This window comes from Oenanthe melanoleuca, chromosome 1A (assembly GCF_029582105.1).
Source record: "Oenanthe melanoleuca isolate GR-GAL-2019-014 chromosome 1A, OMel1.0, whole genome shotgun sequence".
Taxonomy (NCBI): Eukaryota; Metazoa; Chordata; class Aves; order Passeriformes; family Muscicapidae; genus Oenanthe; species Oenanthe melanoleuca.
The window spans coordinates 21,683,505-21,704,699 of NC_079334.1; the positions used below are offsets into that span (position 1 = coordinate 21,683,505).

General features: G+C 48.9%; 1 protein-coding gene across 4 annotated transcripts in view; it reads left to right on the forward strand.

Annotated features, from left to right (window-relative positions):
- CYTH4 (cytohesin 4) overlaps positions 1-17,369 on the forward strand; it is a 27,724-nt gene extending 10,355 nt beyond the window's left edge. Inside the window, exons 3-14 of one of the 4 annotated variants that reach the window (XM_056482207.1) lie at positions 5,263-5,345; positions 7,640-7,734; positions 7,966-8,032; positions 10,230-10,348; positions 10,706-10,786; positions 12,149-12,261; positions 12,831-12,979; positions 13,956-14,067; positions 14,491-14,567; positions 14,935-15,006; positions 15,858-16,012; positions 16,340-17,369. In XM_056482207.1, coding sequence (XP_056338182.1) covers positions 5,263-5,345; positions 7,640-7,734; positions 7,966-8,032; positions 10,230-10,348; positions 10,706-10,786; positions 12,149-12,261; positions 12,831-12,979; positions 13,956-14,067; positions 14,491-14,567; positions 14,935-15,006; positions 15,858-16,012; positions 16,340-16,412 — 1,196 coding nt within the window. In that variant the 3' untranslated portion in view covers positions 16,413-17,369. Of the gene's footprint in view, positions 1-5,262; positions 5,346-7,639; positions 7,739-7,965; positions 8,033-9,112; positions 9,198-10,229; positions 10,349-10,705; positions 10,787-12,148; positions 12,262-12,830; positions 12,980-13,955; positions 14,068-14,490; positions 14,568-14,934; positions 15,007-15,857; positions 16,017-16,339 lie in introns of those variants that run through there. The other 3 variants (XM_056482208.1, XM_056482206.1, XM_056482210.1) reach the window with 3 other exon arrangements.
- Positions 17,370-21,195: the final 3,826 nt, after the last annotated feature.

Consider the following 21,195-nt stretch of genomic DNA (forward strand, 5'->3'; position numbering starts at 1 on the left):
GAGCAGGGCACACCCCGAGATCCCAGCAGCAGGGTGGATGCTGGAGGAATGGTGTGCTGGAAGATCCACAGTTAGATGTTTGCAGTCTTCAGCACAAGCCATGGTTTTATTTAGACTTGCTCTCCTTTCCCACTGAGAGAAGTTTCCCCAGTTTGAGTGGCCTTTGTGCTGGGAGAGTTCCTGCTCTGGTTCCTTGGGCTGGGCTGGGGACTGACCCCTCGGTGCCAATGTGTGTGTGACACCTGGGGTGAGCACCCCCAGGCTCTGGCTGCTCTTCATGCACCTCTGGCAACTCCTCCCTGGTGTTTCCCTGCAGATCCCAGGAGCTGGAGCCTCTCCTGCAGTTTGGTACCACCCTTGCAGGGCTTTGTGTGCCTCCCTTGCTTATGGCCATGTTAGAGGTGAACAAGTGTTTTAGGGTTCTAGAAGCTCCAGGTGGGCCTGCCTGACCCTCAAATAATCCCAGCGGGCAGATGTGGGTGAGGGGAAATAAACCACATCTGAGGAACTGAGAGAGATCTTAGGTTTTATTTCCTGCTTTGGCAGGTGGTGGATAAAGTGGTTGGGATTTAGCAAGGAAAGGCACATCACCAGGCTGAACATTCCCAGCTTCTGGCTGAGGAAGCTCTGAGTGTGTGTCTGGGCAAAGCCAGCAGAGAGAGAGAGCTGAGTGGGAGCAGAGGAAGAAAAAGGATCACCTTGCAATGTCTCTTCTCGTTCTGACTCTGTCCCCTCAGGCTTTTGTGTACAGGGTATGGAGCACAGAGTGAAAGCAAAAAGCAGTGCCCAGTTTCAACAACAGCTGTGCACTTTTTGGCTCTGAGGTGTGTAGCCAAGGAAAGGGCATGCCCAAATCAAATACCAGCCTTGCTTGCCTGGGAAATTGGTGGTACCTGTAGGGGCTGAGTTCTTGCCAGTGTCTGACTGGTATTGAATTTGTGAAAATGGGTTTCTTCTGATCACCCAGCCCTCACTACCTGAAAGCAGCTGTGGGCTAAGCTTCTGCAGGATGAACTGGGCAGGAGGAGGCATAACTCATATTTTGCTATTTATTTTGGGGTGTGCCTTTGACAGAAATTGGGGAGTCTCCTGACTGAAGGTCTGACACAGTCATTGACTCAAGTTAAGTGTAACTGAATGAATTATGTCTTGAGAGTTACACATTCAAGCAAGTTTACTTTCAAGCAAGTGTACACACTTCAATAGCACAGTGAGATCCTGTTCAGGCACCATGGGGGTTTGCTCAGTTCTGGGTAGAGCAGAGCCTGGAAACAGGCAATGCCTGGAAAGATGTGCTGGCTCTTGCTGATGTTTTTGCTCCATCCCATCCTGTCATTCCACAGGTGGGTGAGAAAATGGGTTTGTTTGATGCTGAACTCCCTTGGGAGCCAAGGCTGCCACCAGAAAAAGTGTACAGTGAGCTTTAGGGTACTGAATGCCTTTGGAATTGCTCAGTTGTGGCATGGCTGTCCTGAAGGTCAGAGGTGCATGTGCACCTTTCTCTGGGGCCACTCCTACCTGGAGATGGGATGGTCCTGTTAGGTTTTGCACGTAAGACTTGATGCCTGGGGGAGGCTGCTCTCCCTGCAGTGTGTGTCCTCTTCCAGCCCCCTTCAGAGCCCTCAGGACTGTCTGAGTGAGGCCACAGAGCTGGTGTGCCAAGCCCTTGAGCTGGTGTGTGGAACGTGGGAGAGCAGACTGGTACTGTGGCATCCTGTGCTGGGGTGTGTGGGGTAAGAGCTGCAGTCAGAAGTCTTGGGAAGCTATCCTGAAGGATGGTTGTCAGTGGCATGTGAGATAAGGGGACCAGTACACAACAGAAATTCTTCCTCCCAGCTTTCCCCCCGTAGCTGAAATGTGCAAATTAAACCTCTTGGGATTTATGTTGAATTTCTTCTGACACAAGCTGGCAGAGAACTGAGTGGCTGCAGAGGGGAGACACACATGGCTGGAGGGAATTGAGAACTGGAAGGCTTTGTGTCATCTCCCTGCTACTAAACTGATGGCTGTGGAGGTGCTGGTCTGTTCTGGAGATGACACAGCAGCCGTATCAAAAAAGAAAAAGAATTTCAGGGGAAATTTTTCTACCAGAGAGCCTCCTTCAGGCAGAAGCTCCCATCAGGCTGCTCTGCTTTTGTGCAAAAAGCACAAAACCCTTCAGCAGCAGCACTCCCAGCCCTCCATTGCCTTGCAGATGGGGCTGATGAGCCTTTGCTGATGCGCTGTGGGTGTGTAGCACAGGGGTCTGCAGCAGTGGCACAGATACAATCATTCTCCATAACCTTCCCTGCTGCTTCTGCAGCTCATCCCTTCAGCTCTCCTGGCTGATCACTTCCCACTGACCTCTGTGCTTCAAAAGCCACCTCCCTATAATTTTGCATGGGACTGAAAGCCCTACACCTGGGTGGTTCAGCACAGCCCTTTGCAATGGCAGATGAGAGCAGCAAACACAGAACTCTGCTGGCCACAGAAGTACTGGATGTTTGGGTAACTCCAACCTGCCCTCTGGATGGGGAGGCTGAAGGCACAAGCCACCACAACTGGGATTGAATTCTGTGTCCTGTTTTGAGTGACAGCACTGAAAATGCAATCCTGGTCAGTTTGTGAAGAACTGGCAGGTCTTTCTATCTGGGTCTGCCCTGAGAATGGGGAAGCAACCTCAGGAGCAGGTGTAAGATTCACAGATGTGATGCTGATGCACCTTCCTTTCAACATTTGCTCTCTGAAAATAAATTCCAAATAACAACATAATGTCCTCTCTGAAGAGGATACTAGCCATTTTTTGTGTGTCTGAACTGGAAAACTTCAGTGTTGCTTGGGCTGACAGCATCCTTCTGAAACCTGTGGGTGTTTTATGGTGTGTTCTTCATCAGGGTGAAATTTCCCCCTGTGCAGAGAGCCCTGACCAGGGCTATGCTTCATCTGTGTGCTGACCTAGCCCTAGAGGGAAGTAGAACTGAGGTGGTACTGACAAGGCATGGACCATTTTCTAAAGCAATCAAGGACTTGAGCTGTACTTGACCCTCTCTGCAGCTCAGTCTAAATATAAAAGTTTGATCCATCCATTTTTTTCCAAACTGTGTCACGCTTTCCTGCTTTTTTACCTCTTGATTCCTTCCCCTTCTCCATGACTCCTCCTTTTTCTCCCCTGCCCTCTCCCCACCACAGTCCTTCCCACACTCTTCTCATTGTGACAAACTGGGCAGGTGGGAGTTGGGGTTTTCAGATGTTCAGGGGGAAGGGGGACTGTGTTATTTACAGCCTTGTTGGGAGGTCGTGTGGGTGAGATGGTGTCCTCTGGGAGCCTCTTTGAGATGCTTTGGGCTGCTTCAGTAGACACAGAACAACTGAAGCAAAGCAACCAGCCCCACCACAGAGTTTGCTGGTGGGGTGGGGGAAGGCAAGATCCCCCAGGGTTGTCCTCTTGCAGTGCTTTTGTGGAAAGAAATACAGAGCAAAAGGTCTTTGCTGTAATTTGTCAAGGAATCACCCCAGTGATTCCACAGTTACAAGGCCTGACAGGAGAGAGATGAGATGAGATGAGAGGCCAGCCTGCTCTCCTGCAGCCAGCACAGCTGCAGGGTACACAGGCTGAGCTGGAGGGCCTGGGCACTGCTCAGAGGCACAGAGCTGACATTCAAAGGGAAGCTAGCAACCCACCTAGCAAGTACCAGAGACACTGCATGGTTTTGCTTGGTTTTCTTTGTGGTTTCTTGTCATTTGTTTGTTTTTTTGTTTGCTAACCTTCCTGCCTGCTTTGGTTTTCCCCTCACCTACAGGTTTGGCTGCTGCAAGCTCTTGGATGCTTTTTCCTTCCCTCTTGACTGGCTTCATCAGTCAAGCTCCTTGCTGCTCCTCACAAGGGCTGCTTGCAGGGCTGGGAGGGAATGTGGGTCTTTCCCAGCCTGGATTCATGCTGGCTCCTTGTCCAGAGCTTTACTCCCACGGACTCAGCAGCCTCTCCCAGGGAATATGATGCTGGAAACCATCAGGAAGAGTGGCAGGAGAGAGGCTGCAGTCTGAAAAAAGTGACAGGAGCACACTTAGCACATGGAAATCCAGCCAGCCAGGAGGATAGGGGAAAGATTAGGATTGGGGAAGGTGGGTCTTTCTGAGCTGCTGTGGCCATGACAGGAAAGGAGCAAACTAAGATGATTGCCCCTGTTGCTTTTCCTTCTGTCTGTCGTGTCTGCTTCCTTCCCTTTTTTTCTTCCACTCATATTTATAGCAGTTGTTTTGCATGTGAGATCCACACTAAGAGAATTTCCAATGCAACTGGTGCTACTTCCCCTTTTTCTGGGAAGACAGGAGGCCCAGGGGGTTTTGTCTTAGGGAACAGTGTAGCTGGGCATCCAATAATTTGACTTCCTGGGAGAGCTTTACCTTGCAGTGTTTAGCTGCAGCAAGGACCCTGTCTGCAAGTTCACCAGTGACCTCCAGTGCTCTCAGCCTTCTGCAAGCTCTGCTTTTTTCCTGGGACCTCACCTTCTGCTTTGTCTCCTCTCTAGGGCTGCATTCTCATTCTTCTTGCTGAAGAGGTTGTGTCTCACCTGGATTATATTTAGCAGCAGCACTGTCACCCCAATTTTTTTAGGTCTTTTATGAATCATATTGTGGTTGCTTTGGCTTTGCTGCTATTTGTTTTAAGTTCCTGTGTATTACAAGGAGGCCTACTCATATTTCTGCATGTTCTGCGGTTCACAGAACAGCAGTTGCCTGAAGACACTAATTCTTCAGCAAGGCTTTCATCCCCCAGATCCTGCCCTCCCACTTGAAAAACCTCAATTTTCTCTCTTAAGCCGTTTCTGACTCTAGCTATGACAGATCAACTCATGAAGCCAGTGGTTTTATTGGGAGGTTTGAATGTAGATGAAGTATTTAGGTCATAGATTTTCAGTACCTAAAGATGACTGACACAACAAGCACCAGAGAGCATTTAGTGAGAGCTCTTCACCGTGCCCAGGGTGAGCAGAATTGGCTGGATGGGCAGTGGGTGTGTGCAGGGTCAGCAGAGAGGGCTGTGCAGAGCCTCTGGCTGCAGGGGGTGGGTATGGTCTGTGCTGCACTCCCTGGACTGAAAACCCTTTGCAGAGTAAAGGTGAGGTGCAGTGCTTGCAACAGCAGGGAACACAGATGCTGAAACACAGAAATCAGAGTTGTGTGGCATGACCCTAGGAGAAGGTAATCCTGAGAGCCTGGGGAAGCTTTTTCCATTTTATGTTGGCCCCAGCAGAGTTTTCACAGGAATCTTTATTCTTTCAGAATCAACTGGCTTGAGTGAGGCTGAAGAGGCTGAAGTAGAGACAATCAGGAAGCACAAAGAGGAGCTGTTGGATGACATTAAGGTAAGGACCATCGTTGTGCCTGCCTGGCCTTCTCAAATCTGTCTTCACCAAGGAGCATCTTTGCATAACAGTCCAGGCCATGCAGAAGTGCTCTTGCACAGGAGACATTTTCTCTGGCATGATCCAGCTTCAGTTTTAAACTTCAGGCTGCCCTGGCCTGTTTGCCACCAGGTACATCCAGTCTGGGTGCTCTCTGCTTCAGGAATCATCAGCTGCCCTAATGGGATATTGGAAAAAGGCTGGTCAGATTATGAGCAGGGATGAGCTGGGATTGCACGTTTAGGATTAAAGAAATGTCTCCACTGAGTTTTACTGGCAGGCACCTGTCTCATCATTTATGGTTCTTTTTAATTACTGATTGCCTGCTAATGGCATTTCAGTCCTAGTTACCTGCAGCATCCCCCTCTGTTTATCAAACTTTTGTTTGCTTTAGGCTCTAACAAGTCCTCCATGAAGGATCTTGTCTCATCAAAGAGGTCTCATTGCAGGACCTGCCACCCAAGTTTCTGTGGTTGAACTTGCTTTTCCTCTTTTCTTTTAGCAGGCTCAGCCATTTCTACAGTGGCTCTTAAAATGTCTGAAAGTAACAGATTCAGAATCAGTCACTAAGACTGCATCACAGTCCTGCATGGTGCTGTGCCCTTTCTATTCCTTTCTGCCTCCACCATGAAATGTGGTTTCCCATTTGAGAGAGCTTATAGCACTGAATCATTTGACTTGGACTGATTTTTCCACAACATGAAGCTGCCCAGATACCTAGGGAAAAGCTGCAATATTTCCTGGCATAGAATAAAGGATTAAGCCAAACTATATATTACTTCCTAGGCTTCCAGACCTCTTCTCTCTGCAAACCAGAATGGTCTCTTGTTCCCCCTTGCAGAAGAGATTATGGATGTATGTGCCTGGGATTTCCTTGTGTGTGGTTTGTCTCTGTTCAGTTTTCAGGACTGGCAATGGGCACTGTAAGAGCAGGACACTTGAACAGGAATACTACGTGTTTGTGCCCACTGTGGGCAGGGAAAGGTTGCTGGGCTGCACAAACCCATGCTTTAAAACCCAAAACCATTAAGCATTGGGGTATGCAATGTGCAGTGGAGCAGAGTGAGTTTAGGTGAGAAGAGTGCCATAGAACAAGAGACATTTTCCCCAGGGGATTTTTTCCAGAAGGTGTCTATCAGTACCCTTAAACACAAAGACTTGGGTATGTCTGAGGAAGGGGGAGGGAGGAGAAAAGAGGATGGCTTGCCAGTAACACCAAAAGATAGCACTGAATAAAATAACAAAATTGATAATAATTTGAAAGTCATGGGCTGAGATCATGGCTATGTTACATTTGTGCAACACCTAGAAATACAAAAGGAACACTCACAGCTCTGGGGACCAATGAAGCACAACAGAAGGTGGCCAGAGCAAAACTGAAACCCAGAAACTCTTTTAAATTATGGGATATTGCAGAAATTCAGTTTCTCTATCTGATTATGTGCTCCAACTACATCCTCATTCCTTGATGAAAAAGGATTTGTCATAAAATAACACTTCTTCCCCTGCCTGTTCTGGTTGGTATGAGGGAGAATTTGGGTGATTCCTGGATGAGAGCTGTGATGCACTTTGGCTTTGAGGTGGAACATAACTGCAGGATGGAAGCAAGGAGATATAGACATCTTCATTTCCATGGTAACACAGAATATCCAGCCAGAGCAGCCATGGTCTGTCATGGGCCTAAAGGAAAGTGAATTGCACAACTGATTTTTTTAGAATCTGGCAGTAATTACTTTACCTTTACTCCTCCTCTCTTTCTTCTCCACCTGAAGAGAGTTATCTGCTCAATGGTATTTAAATGACAGGTACATTAAAAATTCTGTGTTTCACAATACAGCCACTTTGAGCTGATCTCACAGTTACCAGTTCCACTTCTCCTTTCCTGGATGTGCAGCAGGGCTGTGCAAAATACAAGCCCAGAAGGAATGGGCACAGTGGAAGGATTCTTGCATCTGACATTGTTTGAGGAACTGAAATCAACAGTGGGGTGAGTTCTCTGACACTCCCCACACTGACTGAGCTTGGTTTTTCCAGTCTTGATTGACAGTAGGCATGAGAACATCCTTCTGTCTCTCTTTCTGTCCAGCTGGAATCCAGCAGTGCTCATTTCACAGGCATCCTTGGCTGGCCATGAGCACCTGCCTGTCCTTTTCCTATGACTGGGGGAAGAAGTAAGACATGCTCTTACTCTTCCTTACAGTGTGCCTGCTGTTTTTCCCTCCATTGCCTTCATCTTCCTGACATTTCTTTTGCAGAAGCTGAAGGAGGAGATTGCTGAGGTGGTTGCAGAGATTGAGCATTTCCAAGAGGAGAAGCAAGAGGCAGACAGTAATCCTGGAGAGCAGACCAGGCAAGTGGAATGAGTATTCCTTTGTTTACAGAGTTTCTCTTTTTAAATTGAGAAAACAAAAACACTGATGGGATTTGGTAATGGGAAGGGGAATAAGGCCCTTCTATCCTTTTAGATTTCTCATTATTCCTGCGTAGTCAGACACCTGTCCTTGAGATATCTCACCTTGTGAGTGAAATTACATGGTCCTTTATTCTAAGTTTGACTTTTCCTTCTTTTCTGTGTTTGCAGCAAGCTGTCCCAGAGGGATAAAATTCTGTCTCAGGGCCGGAAGAAGTTCAACATGGATCCTGAAAAGGTAGGATTTCTTCACTGAGGATAAAGCTGGGAGGAAGAGCCTGTGCTGGCTGCTGTTCCAGTTGCAGCCACTGATGTCCAAGGAACTTTGGCAGGGGGCTGTGGGGATGGGTTCACATGTTGGGAACAGCCTCCACCCTGCCCCTGGCTGAGGTCTTCTGATATGATCAAGCTGTGTTGTCCCCCCCAGCAGCAGAGGCCACGCCACACAATTCAACCCAAACCTAAGAGAAGCAAAGGGAGGATGGTTTAACCCTGTCAGCGTGCCATGAGAGCCAAATTTCCTTCAGCACAGCCCTCCTTGACTGTGAGAGGCTAGGAGCTTGCTATAATGGGATAGAGGAGGATGAACTAAAAGTTTTGGGAGTGTGTGAGGTTCCTTGGCTCACTGAGAACAGGACAGAATGCCTCTGTCATTTAGGAAACACTTTTGGTTGAGTCGTGGAGTGAACATAGCTTTTCCACTTTCTGGGGCTCTGAGCAGTGGTGTCAAGAGTCCCTCTGCAGAAAGCTCCAAAACCATCATGATTAAGTAGAGAAGATGTGAGAAAGGCAGTTCCCTCTTCCTTCCTCCTCAGTGGCAGAGCTCTTCAAGGAAAACCACAAGCTGTGATCAGACGAGAGCCGCTCATCAGCTCCCAGCACAGCTGCATCTCGGGTGGCTGCTGCTCTGTGTGACAGCTTCTCATGCTCCTCTGTGCCCTGCTGGCAGTGTCAACATGCCCTCCCCAGGGTGCACACCCAGCTGGAGTGCTTGCCAGTCCCCTGGACATCGCTCTGCCAGTGGGAGCTGTCTCAGAGCAGCGATATCATACTGAGAGTTGGTTTTATTTTGCTTTTCTGACCTTGGTTTGAAGCCCCTGAGGCATCTCTCTCTGCTGTGCTGTGCAGGAATACCCAAACTAATTCTAACCCCAAACCAGCTTAGCTTTATGAGTTCAATACCAATCAGACTGGTCAAAATGTTCTATTCTATGTGCCTGAATAATGCAGATCTCTGATTTTTGCCCCCCTCTTGCTACATGCCATAGAGTGGGAGGTGCTGCAATGCAAAGAAATTTCTCTGCCCCTCCTTTCTAAGGTTACACTCCATCCATGCAGTGCTGATACTTATAAATGAGTTCCTATCTCCAAGATCCCATGGAGAGTTCCTGAGGCTAGAGGAGGTAAGCATTAGGAATCTGGCTGATAAAAACCTTTGAGAAGAAACATTTTCTTTTGGAAAATGGGGCCCCATTGCTGCAATGCTTTTCAAAATTAAATTGATCTTACTGAAAATCCATCTGGGGAAAAAGAAAGGAAAATAGAGTGGAAAAAATATCACAAAAATTTTGATTTCTTCTTTTAAAACTGCTTTTTCTTTGGGGCATTTTAAAAATAGTTTCATATATATTGCAAAAGAAAGTGAAATGATTCTATTGAAGCAGAACATTTTGATGGATCTAAAACAATTTTCATTCCTTTATTGTATATTGCAAGGAGAATTGCAGTGTGGTCTGGAGAACTGCAGCATTGTTAGATATTGTCAAGAATCTTTTGCAAAAAGCCTCAGATTTTCTCTGGCTTTAAAAATTGTGAAATTCTCTATAAAATAGGATATTGACTCTTTGCACCACCCAACTCACCACTTCTATATCCCTTGAAAAGCATATTCCATCCTTAATGTCTAGGAGGGATGAAGCTGAAAAGATTGCAGACTTCTCCATTCTGTAGCATAAAAGAAAAATCTAGGAAAAAATTGTTTCAAGTTGTCTCTAGCCCATATTTTTGTCTGAGTACATTTTTTTATTATGCCTTCTTTTAAACAAGCAATTTTTCTTGTAAGTTAAGTTAATTTAGGAAAACTAAGACATTTAGGAGCAGAACACAAAGACATTTTGGTTGAAAATATTAAAATTTATTATTTTGACTTTTCTTTTTTCTACTTTAAATCTACATTGCCCTATTTTGTGTGAGTTTCCATGCCAGTGGAACATTTAGCCAAATCTAGGGACGGAATAAAAATGGGACTGACAACCCACAGTGGATGAAGAGGGATTGATTAAAGATGAGAACATGTCTGTGGTTTTCCATGAAGGGGCTGGGGAGTAACAGAGGAGCATCAAAGCTAAGGAAGGATGGTATCAGAGTGTTGGGATCCTGCTTTCTCACTAGACCATGGAGCTGTTTTACTTCCCTGTCTTGCTTCTCCCTCCCAGGGGATCCAGTACCTGATCGAGCAGCAGGTGTTGTCCTCAGACCTGCAGGAGATTGCCAGATTCCTCCACAAGGGTGAAGGCCTGAACAAGACAGCCATTGGGGACTACCTGGGTGGGAGGTGAGCAGCCAGGACGAGGAGACCCCTTGGAGTCCCTGTCCTGCCCCTCTGTGCTACCATTTTGTGTCAGACCTCATCCAGGTGCCAGGACTGAGCCTGTCTCCAACCAGAGTGGGCTGGGTGGGCAGGACACCCCTGGGAGGGTCTTTGGAGTGTGACTGAGGCTGGCTGTGTGGGCTGCCTTTTCTCCTGCCCTAATGGGGTCAGTCATCCCAGGCTGGAGTGTGCACCTTGGCTTCTCCTTGGTCAGAGGGGACGTGAGGCTGAGATGGAGCCAGGTGCCTGCTGTCACACCAAGGACATCCAGGCTGAGCAGGATCAAAGCTCTCCTGACCTTTTCCCTCTGTCCTCTCCCAGGGATCCCACAAACATTCAGATCCTCCAGGCCTTTGTGGCGTGTCACCAGTTTGCCAACCTCAACCTGGTGCAGGCACTCAGGTGAGTGGGGCAGGTGCTGGTGTGGGGCTGGAACCTGCTCAGCCACTGGGAATTACACCCTGTGTCCTGGTTTGAAGGACAGGTGTCTGCCAACAAAGGCAGAAGCTTCTCTTTGAAATGGAGAATGTAAACCCCCTCCCTTCAAATTATTATAATTTTGAAATTAAGGGGCTCTCAGGCAAAGATAAGGGAATTAGGAATAACATTTCTTTACTAGGAAAATTAAAATAGAAATGCAGTATTACAAAGAACAATCCCAACCCTGACAGAGTCAGAATACAGCCTGACACCCTGTCAGTCAGGGTGTTGGTACCAGTCCCATTAAGTGGTGGCTGCATCCTCCTGCAGTGGCAGATGTGGTTCAGCTGAAGCAGTGCTCCTGTAGAAGGTGCAGTTTTCTTCTGAAGGTCCAAGGATGATGTGGAAAATGTCCAGTTTTCCTCTGGAATCCAGTGGAAACACAGTATCTTGCTGTCCAAAATCTCAGTTTTTATCTAGGCAGGAAAGGCTTGGCTCCTCCCCCTGGCTGGAGCATCTCCCATGGGATGATGTAATTTTATCAGTCATACAGTGGGACTGAATGGGCCATTAGCAGATGATATCTTCCTGGAGGGAGGATGGGTTGTGGAAAAGATAAAGATGACTGCCCCACCTGGTTTTAAAGATGGCCCATTAGCATATGGTATGTGCCACGGAGATAAGGAATCACTGCCCCACCTGGCTTCAACAGATGGTGATAGAATACACATTTCTGGCCACATCCTCTGTTGCAACCCAAGGCACCCAGGAAGGTCAGGGATCTGAAATGGAGCTTTCCAAGGCCATACTGTGTGTATTGGCTCCAGGGCTGTTACTCTGTGGGGTGTCAACAATTTCTCAGGGGGCTGGGAAACACTTTTATGGCCACTTGGTTGGATTGCCCACATGCAGAAAAGTGGGTCACTGTGGCTTCAGTGTCTGGGGGGGATGAAAAAAGTTATTTTTGACAGAAATGTTTGTCCTCAGTGCCCATTACATCAATAATGAAGAGACTCTGTCTTAGGGCACCTTGTTTTATTGCAGGCTGCCTCCTGGCAGGACTCTTTCTCCTGAGGTCTCTGCTGCCTTGCAGGGCTCTCATTAGGGAAGCAGAGCTGTGATTTCTGGGAGGCTTAGTTCTCCTTCCTGCATTTAGGGTGTTTGAGGCTGATGTATCCAGGCAATTTCTAGGAGGAGCAGAGCTCCGGCTCCATGCCCTGTGTTGTCTCCCCAGTGTGATGGGGAGTGCCTTCTCTGATCTCCGTGGTGTTGCTGGGGTTGAGGGGAGGTGTCCATGTCCCCTGGGCCCAGTGTGAGTGGTTTCTGTCACTGTGCTCCTGGCAGACAGTTCCTCTGGAGCTTCCGGCTGCCGGGGGAGGCGCAGAAGATCGACCGGATGATGGAAGCCTTTGCCAGCTGGTACTGCAAGTGCAACCCAGGAGTGTTCCAGTCCACAGGTGCTCATGGGGAGAGGGCTGCAGAGCTGAGCTGTGCTGTGTGCTAGGCACAGCACCATTCCCATTCACAAAGCACAGGCAGCATCACTTGGAAGTGTGCTTCCCCTTGAGCTAAAGGCGGCAGCCTGGTTCCTTGAAGCTTTTCTTTAAAAAAAGCTCATAAATGCTCATAAACTGAGCATCTTCAGTCCTCCTTTTGCTGCTGTGCTCCAGGCCCTCCTGATGGGCAGCAGAAGGGCTCCCAGCCTCACATGAGGTAGCACCTCATCAGAGCAGGGATAGATAGCACTGACAGATGTAGGTCTGCAGAAACTTTCCTGCTGGCAGAGCCATCATTAGACTGCATCTGCCCAACTCGCCCCATTATCCTGAGGGCATGGAATCGCCTCCATTATAGAAAATCAACTGCATCCCTCTTTTTCCTAGCAGAGGGAACATTTCCCTTCTTCTCCTACAAGTGAGAGGATGACTCTCTTCTTCAGTGGCTAGAAACCAAGCCACCTGTGGTGTGGATTGATCTGCCCTCTGAGACAAGTGCCAACCATCCTGATTTTCTTTCTCATTGCTAGATACCTGTTATGTACTCTCCTTCTCTATCATCATGCTTAACACCAGCCTGCACAACCCCAATGTGAAAGACAAGCCCCACTTTGAAAGGTTTGTGTCCATCAACAGAGGCATTGACAATGGAGGGGACCTGCCAGAAGAGCTTTTAAAGGTAAGAAGAATTCCCATTTTCTCATCTCCTTGGGTCCACTGAAAAGTAAAAGTTTAGAGACAGGGGATGCATCCATTAGCAAAGCTGCAGCTGGCATTTTTCCAAAGGCTCAGCAGGCATGGGACCTGCCCTGTGAGGTAAGGTACAGGTGGGCAGCCTGTCTATATGTGCCTGCCTTCACCCAGGCAGCCTGGGCACGATAACTTCTATCTCATGTCAAAGGGACTGCCTGCATCCCACACCTGGGATTTGCTGAGCAGCATCCCCTCAGGGCAGAGGCTTTAGATCTTTCTCCAGAGTGTCATTTCTTTCAGGCAATTTGAGGAAAGTTGTAGGAACCTGCAGTCTCTTTATTTTTTCCCCTTGGCTTGGGATTTGTGTAATAAGTGATGGCAAATACAATGATGTGAACAACATTTCGGTATCATTTGAAAGCCAGTGACCTGCCTTCCTGTCACTCTGCTGTGGTGAATGTCACCCTTTGTGCCCCTCAGTGCCAAAGCTTTGGCTCTGTGAAATGTGCCTCCTTGTGGCCATGCAGCTCCACGTGCTGGTCTCCACATTCCACTTCCCAGCATCGTTTGGCACCACCAGCCCAGCCTCTGAATGGGGCTGCATCTCTGCCGTGCTCAGTCCCATCCCAGTGCCTTAACAGCACCCACAGCAGCACTTGGGACATGCTGGGTTTGGTCACTGCAGCCTGTCTTGCTGTGGGAACACCATTTTATGGCTGTAATTTTCCAAACTGAGACTCTTTTTATGAGGCAAGATGCAGAAGAGAGCTGGTGACCCCCCTGGAGACCCTGTGAGGTGCAGACTGTTTTACCCCCGATGTGCTCTCCTGCCCTTCACCCTGCTTCCCTTGTAAAAACAGAGTGATGGCCCAGATGGACCTAGGAGAGTTGTGTGCAAGCTTTGTCAGAAATCAATCTTTCTTTCCCTCTCTCCTCCCTTCCCCACCAATGCTCTGGGGCAGAACCTGTTTGAGAGCATCAAGAATGAGCCGTTCTCCATACCAGAGGACGATGGCAATGACCTCACCCACACTTTCTTCAACCCCAACCGTGAAGGCTGGCTGCTGAAACTAGGTAAGGGAGAGGTCTCCCCTGGCTCCTCTGACCTCCCCATTTGTGTGCCTCCCACCACAAATCTCCCCTGGGAACCTGCCTTCCTCTCCACTGTCCTTCACTCCCATCTGCTGTGGTGGGCTGAGGCTGACACCTGCTGTTGAAACCAGCTGCCTGCTCCCTCATCCCAGCTTCTTCAGGCTCTGTCTGCTCAAAAAGGGACTCAAAAGCATATCCCTCCCCATTCCCAGACCCATCAGAGCAAAACTGGCTCTGTGTGTGAGTGTCTGTCACACGGCATCGTGTCAGTGTGATCCTAGGGTGTTTCCTTGGGGCTCACCTACACGGAGAGCTGGGAGGGTGGGACTGTGTGTGCATGTCTGGAGCTTGGGGAAAGGACAGAAAAATATGTGACTAATGGCTTCTGAACCTCACTGCCTTTAGGAGGGCGTGTGAAAACCTGGAAACGCCGTTGGTTCATTCTGACCGCTAACTGCCTGTATTACTTCGAATATACCACGGTAAAGGCTTAAGTCGTGGTTGGGAAACTGTCCTGGGTGGTTTTGAGCCTCTGGGGGGCCAGGGAGGAGCAGAGGGCAGGGGGCAAGTCTCCCCCTTTTAGCCTGTGCTCCCAGACTGATCTCACACCTCCACTCTCTCCTGTGCTGTTTCCTCACCTCCCATCTGGAGGAGGATAGAGCCTGGACACTGCAGCTGTGCTTTTCTCTTGACTAAACTCCCCATTGTGTCAATGGAAGGGGTCTCCCAAGGCATTACTCTGCCCTTGTCACCTCCACAAAGGCCCACACAAGGGAAATCAGAAGTTCTAAACAGTGGTGTAGATTTGGGGAGCATGTTAGGTGTTGATTTATGTTTCCTTGCCTCCAGGACAAAGAGCCTCTGGGCATTATCCCCTTGGAGAATCTATCAGTCCGGAAGGTGGATGATCCCAAAAAGCCAGTAAGTGTCCATTGGCTGGCACTCTGCCAACACAGGCTGTCAGATGGCTGGAGGGAAGAGAAGATGCACACAAATTACTCCTACTCTACCCAAATTGCTCCTTCTGCACTTGCTTCTCAAAGCAAAGGTGCCATTGCAAACTGCAATGCCCCCATCTAAACATGGCTGTGGTTTTAATTTGCATTTTTGGTGTGAGTAGAGAGCTGTCCTTTGGCTGACTGTATTGTATGTTCTCACTTGTGTATGTGTGTGGAGGGGGCAGAGATGGATGCACACAGCTGACTTCCTACTTATTTGGCACCAGGAGATGTGGGTTTAATTTCTCTCCATGGGAATCTCCATAATAAGTTACAGTGTAGACCAAACAGAGCTGTTGGTGTTAGGGAACTTGCCCAGGAAGTGACACATTTCTTCTGTGTGTCTTTTGTGCATACCCACTCTTAGATGTGTCATGGCTCCAGGAAAAGTGCCTTCTATCTGTGTGGTGGCGGGCAGAAAAGAGGATGTTGCATCTTCTTAAAAGGGGGAGGGATTTTTGTGAGTGGAGTGGAGTGACAGATCCTAGAAGATATGTTTTGATAAGTGTTGATGCTCTGTCTCTCCAAAAAACCTATTTTAGTGTCCAGTCCTTCACAGGAGGGGTGTATTTTTCTAAAAAGGAAGGTCATCTAACTCATAGTGAAATTTTTGGGGTGGGGAAATACAGGGTGTGTTGCATTTCATAGGCTCCTCCCCACTGGAAGCTCTCTGAGCCTGTTACTCATGGTTGAAGGCAGGAGTTTTCTTGGTCCTCCCTTATTCTACTGCTAGTGGTCGTATCCTACTGCTCCATTTTGTTTCCTTTCTGACAGAACTGCTTTGAACTCTTCAATCCCAACTGCAAAGGGCAGAAGATCAAAGCCTGCAAAACAGATGGGGATGGGAAGGTGGTTGAAGGCAAGCATCAGTCCTACAAGATCTCAGCACCCACTCCAGCAGAGCGTGATGAGTGGATTGAGGCAATACGGTGAGAACTTGGGGCTCGAGTTGCCTTTTTTCAGCCTCAGGGACAAATGGTCACAAAGTTTATTTGGCTGTCTTTTATCAGAGCTTGAAAAGGGGGGCTGGAATGAAATGTTTGCAGTCTAACAACTCTGGTACCCCTTGACTTCAAAGAGTTTCAAGGTCCCTTCTGGAGAATCTCTAGCCACAGCTAAATTCTCTGCTGTGAGTCTGCAGATCTCCAGTCCTACATTTTGATAAGTGGTGTCACTGTTCAAGTTCAGTTAGGTTGTCTGTGCTGCTCTCCATCATTAAATCTCTTACTTTTGCTCCCATTTCCTCTAATTTCCAGGACCAGCATCACACAGGATCCTTTCTATGATCTGGTCTCTGCCCGTAAGAAAAAGATTGCCAGCAAAAACTGAACCATGGCCTGGTCACCAGCATCAGAGAGGTCTAGGTCACTGGACAGCTTCCCTTTCACTCTGGGCTCTTCCAGTGAAGAAATCTGGGAGCTTTGGTTCCCTCTGTCTCCCATGTGGCAGGCAGATCACTGACAGGACAGCTTTCCCTCTTTGCTTCTTCCCCTTCCAAGCTGAAGGCAGAGGCACTGAGGACTGTCCAAACTGTGGGCATGGGGTTGCCCATGTCCAAACACAAAGGCTCAACAGCAGCTGGGCTTGGGGCTCTCCCATGCAGCCCCAGACACGTGGGATGGGATCTGAGAGGAGACAGGAATGTCTGCACAGTGTCTCCAGCCCCTCCTGTTGAGGGACCATGTAGATTCTCTTGGAGCAGTGGTTTCTCTTCCATGAACAGATGTGTAGTGGTTGTGGGGTGGAGGCCACCAATATTTAGAAACTCACTGTGAAACCAGAGGTCAAGGTAAGATAAGAAGCCCTCAGTTCTGAAGAAATCCCTCTCCCCCCCTTCCTAAAGCCTGTAGTGAGGGCTCTAATCCTGGGAAGCCCCCGCTCTGTAACTGAGTCAGAGATTTTAAAAAGTTAAAGATATTGGATCCCTGTTCAACATAAGGGCTAACAGAGATGCTGTGGGACCAGGAAAGCAGCTCTGGGTGTTTTGTCTCTCTTTTTTGAGACTCATGGACCACCACAGATTTCCTTAGGGAAGAAACACAAACCCTAGCTCTGCTTCTGGCTGGTGGCTCCCCAACAAGGGTTGGTTCCCTGAGCAGCTCAGAAGCCTGGGTTTTGTTTCTGAAAGTTTTGCAGTCAGATGGTATGAAAAAATGGAGGTGCATACATCTCCCACCAGCATACACACACACAGAGGCATTCATCCCCACCTTCATACAGTGGTATCATCTGGAGTCTGGGGGGGCTCTGTCTCTTGTGTAACAAGAGAAATAAAAGTGCTTAAGACAAAAACTCAGAGTATTGTGATCATTTTCGTGGTAAAGCCAGAGGATGTGAGATAAGAGTATCCTGTTCTTGTGCCTGGCAGAGCAGCCTGAGCACCGCTGCAGTCTCGTGGCCTTTTCCTTCCTGCAGAGGGCTGTATCTACCAGGCAATCTGCAGCAGGGCCAGCACAGCCCAATTACTCATTCCAGCTCTTCTTGCCCAAGCCACAGGAATGTTGAATTAATTTCAAGAGGCAGGGAGCGTATCTCGGAGTTGAGGCACGCGCTCGCCCTGGAGAAGGAACGTGCAGGTTTTCTTCTGCTCATGCCTGCGAACGTCTCCTGTGCTGAATCTCTTTGTTACTGATGTGATACAGAGTGAGTTTGCTGCCCACTGCCCTGCAGCACACGTGCTTGCACACACACATTCACTCCTGCTCTGGGTTCAGTGCAGAGAGGCAGGCTCGTGTCCAGAGGTGGAGGAGAAATCTGAATATGACCCTTTATCTTGGCAACGTCTCCCATCTTTGTAAGAGAAATACAAACATGCATTTGGTTGGTCAGAGATGCCCAGAGCCTAGGATTGGGGTGAGAAATGTCTGTTCTAGTGCTTCTCAGGCTTATACTCTGTGTATAAGTCATCAAAATGTAGTCTGGAGTGTCTATTCTACCCATAATCTGGTGTTGGGTGAGGGAATCCAGGCTAAGCCCTCCCTACAATTTACCTGGATCATTCCTATGACAGCAGGGTCTATCCAAGCTCTTCCCCATTCCTCCTCATCCCCAACCCTTCTAGTTCTCTTGAGGCTGCTTTCTGTCCCTTCTTCCCCTAGATACCCACACACTGCAGAGAAAAATTACTCCCAGCAGGGACAGAGTGGGAAGTACAACTTGAGAGAGGCAAAACAATGCACAGAGACAGGCAATTGTGTAATTTCCATCCATCAAACTAACCACAAGAGTCAGGAAGGGCTGAACCATGTTTTGTCTCTCCTAGAAACTGAGGCAGGGAGGAAATTTGAGTTTCCATTGCCTCTCCTTGGCTCCAGCAGAGAAAATGCATTTTTTACTCCTTGCTGTGTGATGCCCCAGTATCCTCAGTGCCATGAGCACAATGGTACGTGGTGCTGCCCACCAGCAGGGCAACATGTGCTCTCTCTGAGTGGTGGGTGCCTGCTGAGCACCCCTGTGTTTGGTGTTGGCCTGGGTGTGTGGGGACAGCTCTCTAAAGCTGACCTCCCACTCGTGTCTGTGTGCTTTGACAGACTCTCTTGGAGCCCTTAGACATTAGAGAGGAACCTCTTGTGCTGACCACCATCATACATTCCCTGTGCTGAGGGCAGCTGCAGCAGCTCACACAGGTACAGACACACAGGCAGACACACAGACAGACACACAGCCCCTCAGGTGCTCCATCTGGCAGATCACAGAGGTATTTCTCTTTCTCATAGGCAGCATGTGTGGCTCACACAGATATACATGCAGAGGGCTGACACTTATTCCCTGCCTGCCTCAGGATTCCTGCACACACCCAGCCATTCTTTTCCATAATAAATGTCCATCTATTTTCATGAAAGGGCTGGGAGGAGAATACTGCAGATGTGTGGAGTAGACCACGTTGCTGCATCCTGCCTGCTCTCCACTCCTCCTTTTCCTCCTATCCCCTGTTTATCAGCTCCTTTTTTGGAAGGCTAATACATCTTAAAAAGGCATTCTAGAAATTGTTTGCATCGACAGAGATGGAGCAGCTGTGAGGAGAGCCAGCAGCCTCACGCACTAAGCTGAGGTAGAGAAAATCTCTGTGAGGTGGAGGGGAAGGACAGAGTACAAATGGAGGCACAATGGACTGAATTATGGATTGAGAGTGATCAAAGGACATCAGCTGAACCTGTCCTTTGCCAGGAGCTGACTGCTCTTGGTAATGGGGGCTCAGGAGCAAATGGAGGCAAGACTCTGCATGCAAGTGGGCAGGATGGTGTTCAGGGGCAAGGTGAGAGCACCCATCAGAGACACTATTCCTGTCAGGCCTGAAACTGCTCAGCTGTGCATCACACAGCCTCCAGCACAACAGGAAAATCAAGGAGCTGTTTTGTGTCAGCCAGACAGGGTGATGTGCACCAGGACTGCCAGCCTTTCAAGTCCCTCTGTGTGAGCATTTGTACCTCACCCCTCCACAGCAGTGCAGGGATTGACACCACGAGGGGACAGCAGCTTGTACCATAAATCCATAGGAGTGGAAGGCTATTGCAGTGGCCTCAGAGGGATGGGAGCCAGTCTTTTCCTCCTAGATCAGCCATTTGTATGGAAAGAAGGACAGCCCCACTGTATTTGAGCTGGTTGGAATGGTGCAGTCTGATTTGTGAGCCCAACAGGAGCAGTTCCTCCTGTCTCCCACCACTTATGTTTGGTGTTTGGAAATCAATACCTGAGGATGGGGAACCCACTGAGGTACTTCTTCCTCATTAATTTTTTTTTTTTTTTTTTTTTTTTTTTTTTTCCACACAGGAAGGCCAGGGCACAAAGGTAGAGAGCAGGATGGCTCTCAAAGGCACCATGGCCTCTCTGCTGCACCTTGCCCTGGATCAGCTCTGCCTCCAGCCTGGCAGAGGGCCCATTTGGGGGGCTGACCAGGATTTCTAGGAGTGTCACTGCTGTCACCTCTGCAGAGTCTCTGCTCTAAGTGCCTGTGACAGGGGCGTGCAGCAGTCTCGTCTTGCCACGCCATTCCCAATCCTGCTGCCTCTGTGCAATGAAGATGAATGTTGCCTGTCCCAGGTTATCCCATTCCCAAGTGCGTGAGCCTGTGTGCAGGCAGCAGGTGGCTGCTGGAGGCTGGTGCTGGTGGGCCAGGCTCAAGGGGCTGTGATGGAGGGGCAGAGGGATGAGGCAGGGAGGTGGGTCAACAGTGAGGAAGGGAACAGAACTTCCAGCTCAGCTCCAGGGCAGGGGCAGCACAAATGTCAGGAAGGTGTGAACACCCTCTGAGCAGCCTGCTGTGCCCCAGCACCCAGGGACAGCTCGTGTCTGACAGCTGCTCTCTGCCCTGGGGACAGGGAGCTGTGTCACCAGACGTGCCAGCCCAGCACTTCAGGGACACAGAGGAGATGGTGCAAGGTGGCCATCACATATGGGCCCTCAAAGGCACAGCCTGTGCAGGGAGAGGGCCATATGTCCTAGCAGCACAGCATGCTTAGTCCTGCACCTTGCTGAAGGGACCTGGTGGGTGGATGGGAAGAGCAGAGACACCAGGGGAGGAGCACAGCCCTTCCCCTGGGCAGAGCTGGGGCAGCACTGCTGTGGGTGCCCTAAGGGATGTGGCAAGGTGAGTCATTTATTTATCCCAGCTCCCAGACTGACCTTAAGGGACCTACAGAAGAGACATTTCTGCTGCCTCTCCAACTGTGGAGGGTGGCAGCAAGGCTCCTGGAGCTGGCTGAAGAGGTGGTGATTTGTGCAATTAACATCTAATCAGTTCCATGAATATTTATTGCTAGTCAGCAAGCTGCTGAGTGACAGTGAAGCCCCATCTGATTGGGATCACTTTCACAGGTAAGTCAGAGCCTCCTTTGGGGGTCACAGACAAAAGTTGACAATGGTACGACCATCCAGCAGCACATGGGAGGCACATGTGCAGTGTGAACATGGAAAATTGTATCCAATCCTTCTTCTGAGAGATTGACTTGTTAGAGAGAGACACCTTGAAATAGTCTGAATATATTAACAAACAACACATGGCTGGGTTTGAGCCTGGGAATTTGCTTTTGACTTTGTTGGATTTGGTTGTTTGCTTTTTTGTTTGTTGGGTTTTTTTTTGTCTGTGTGCTCTATCTTCTATTGCAACATGGAA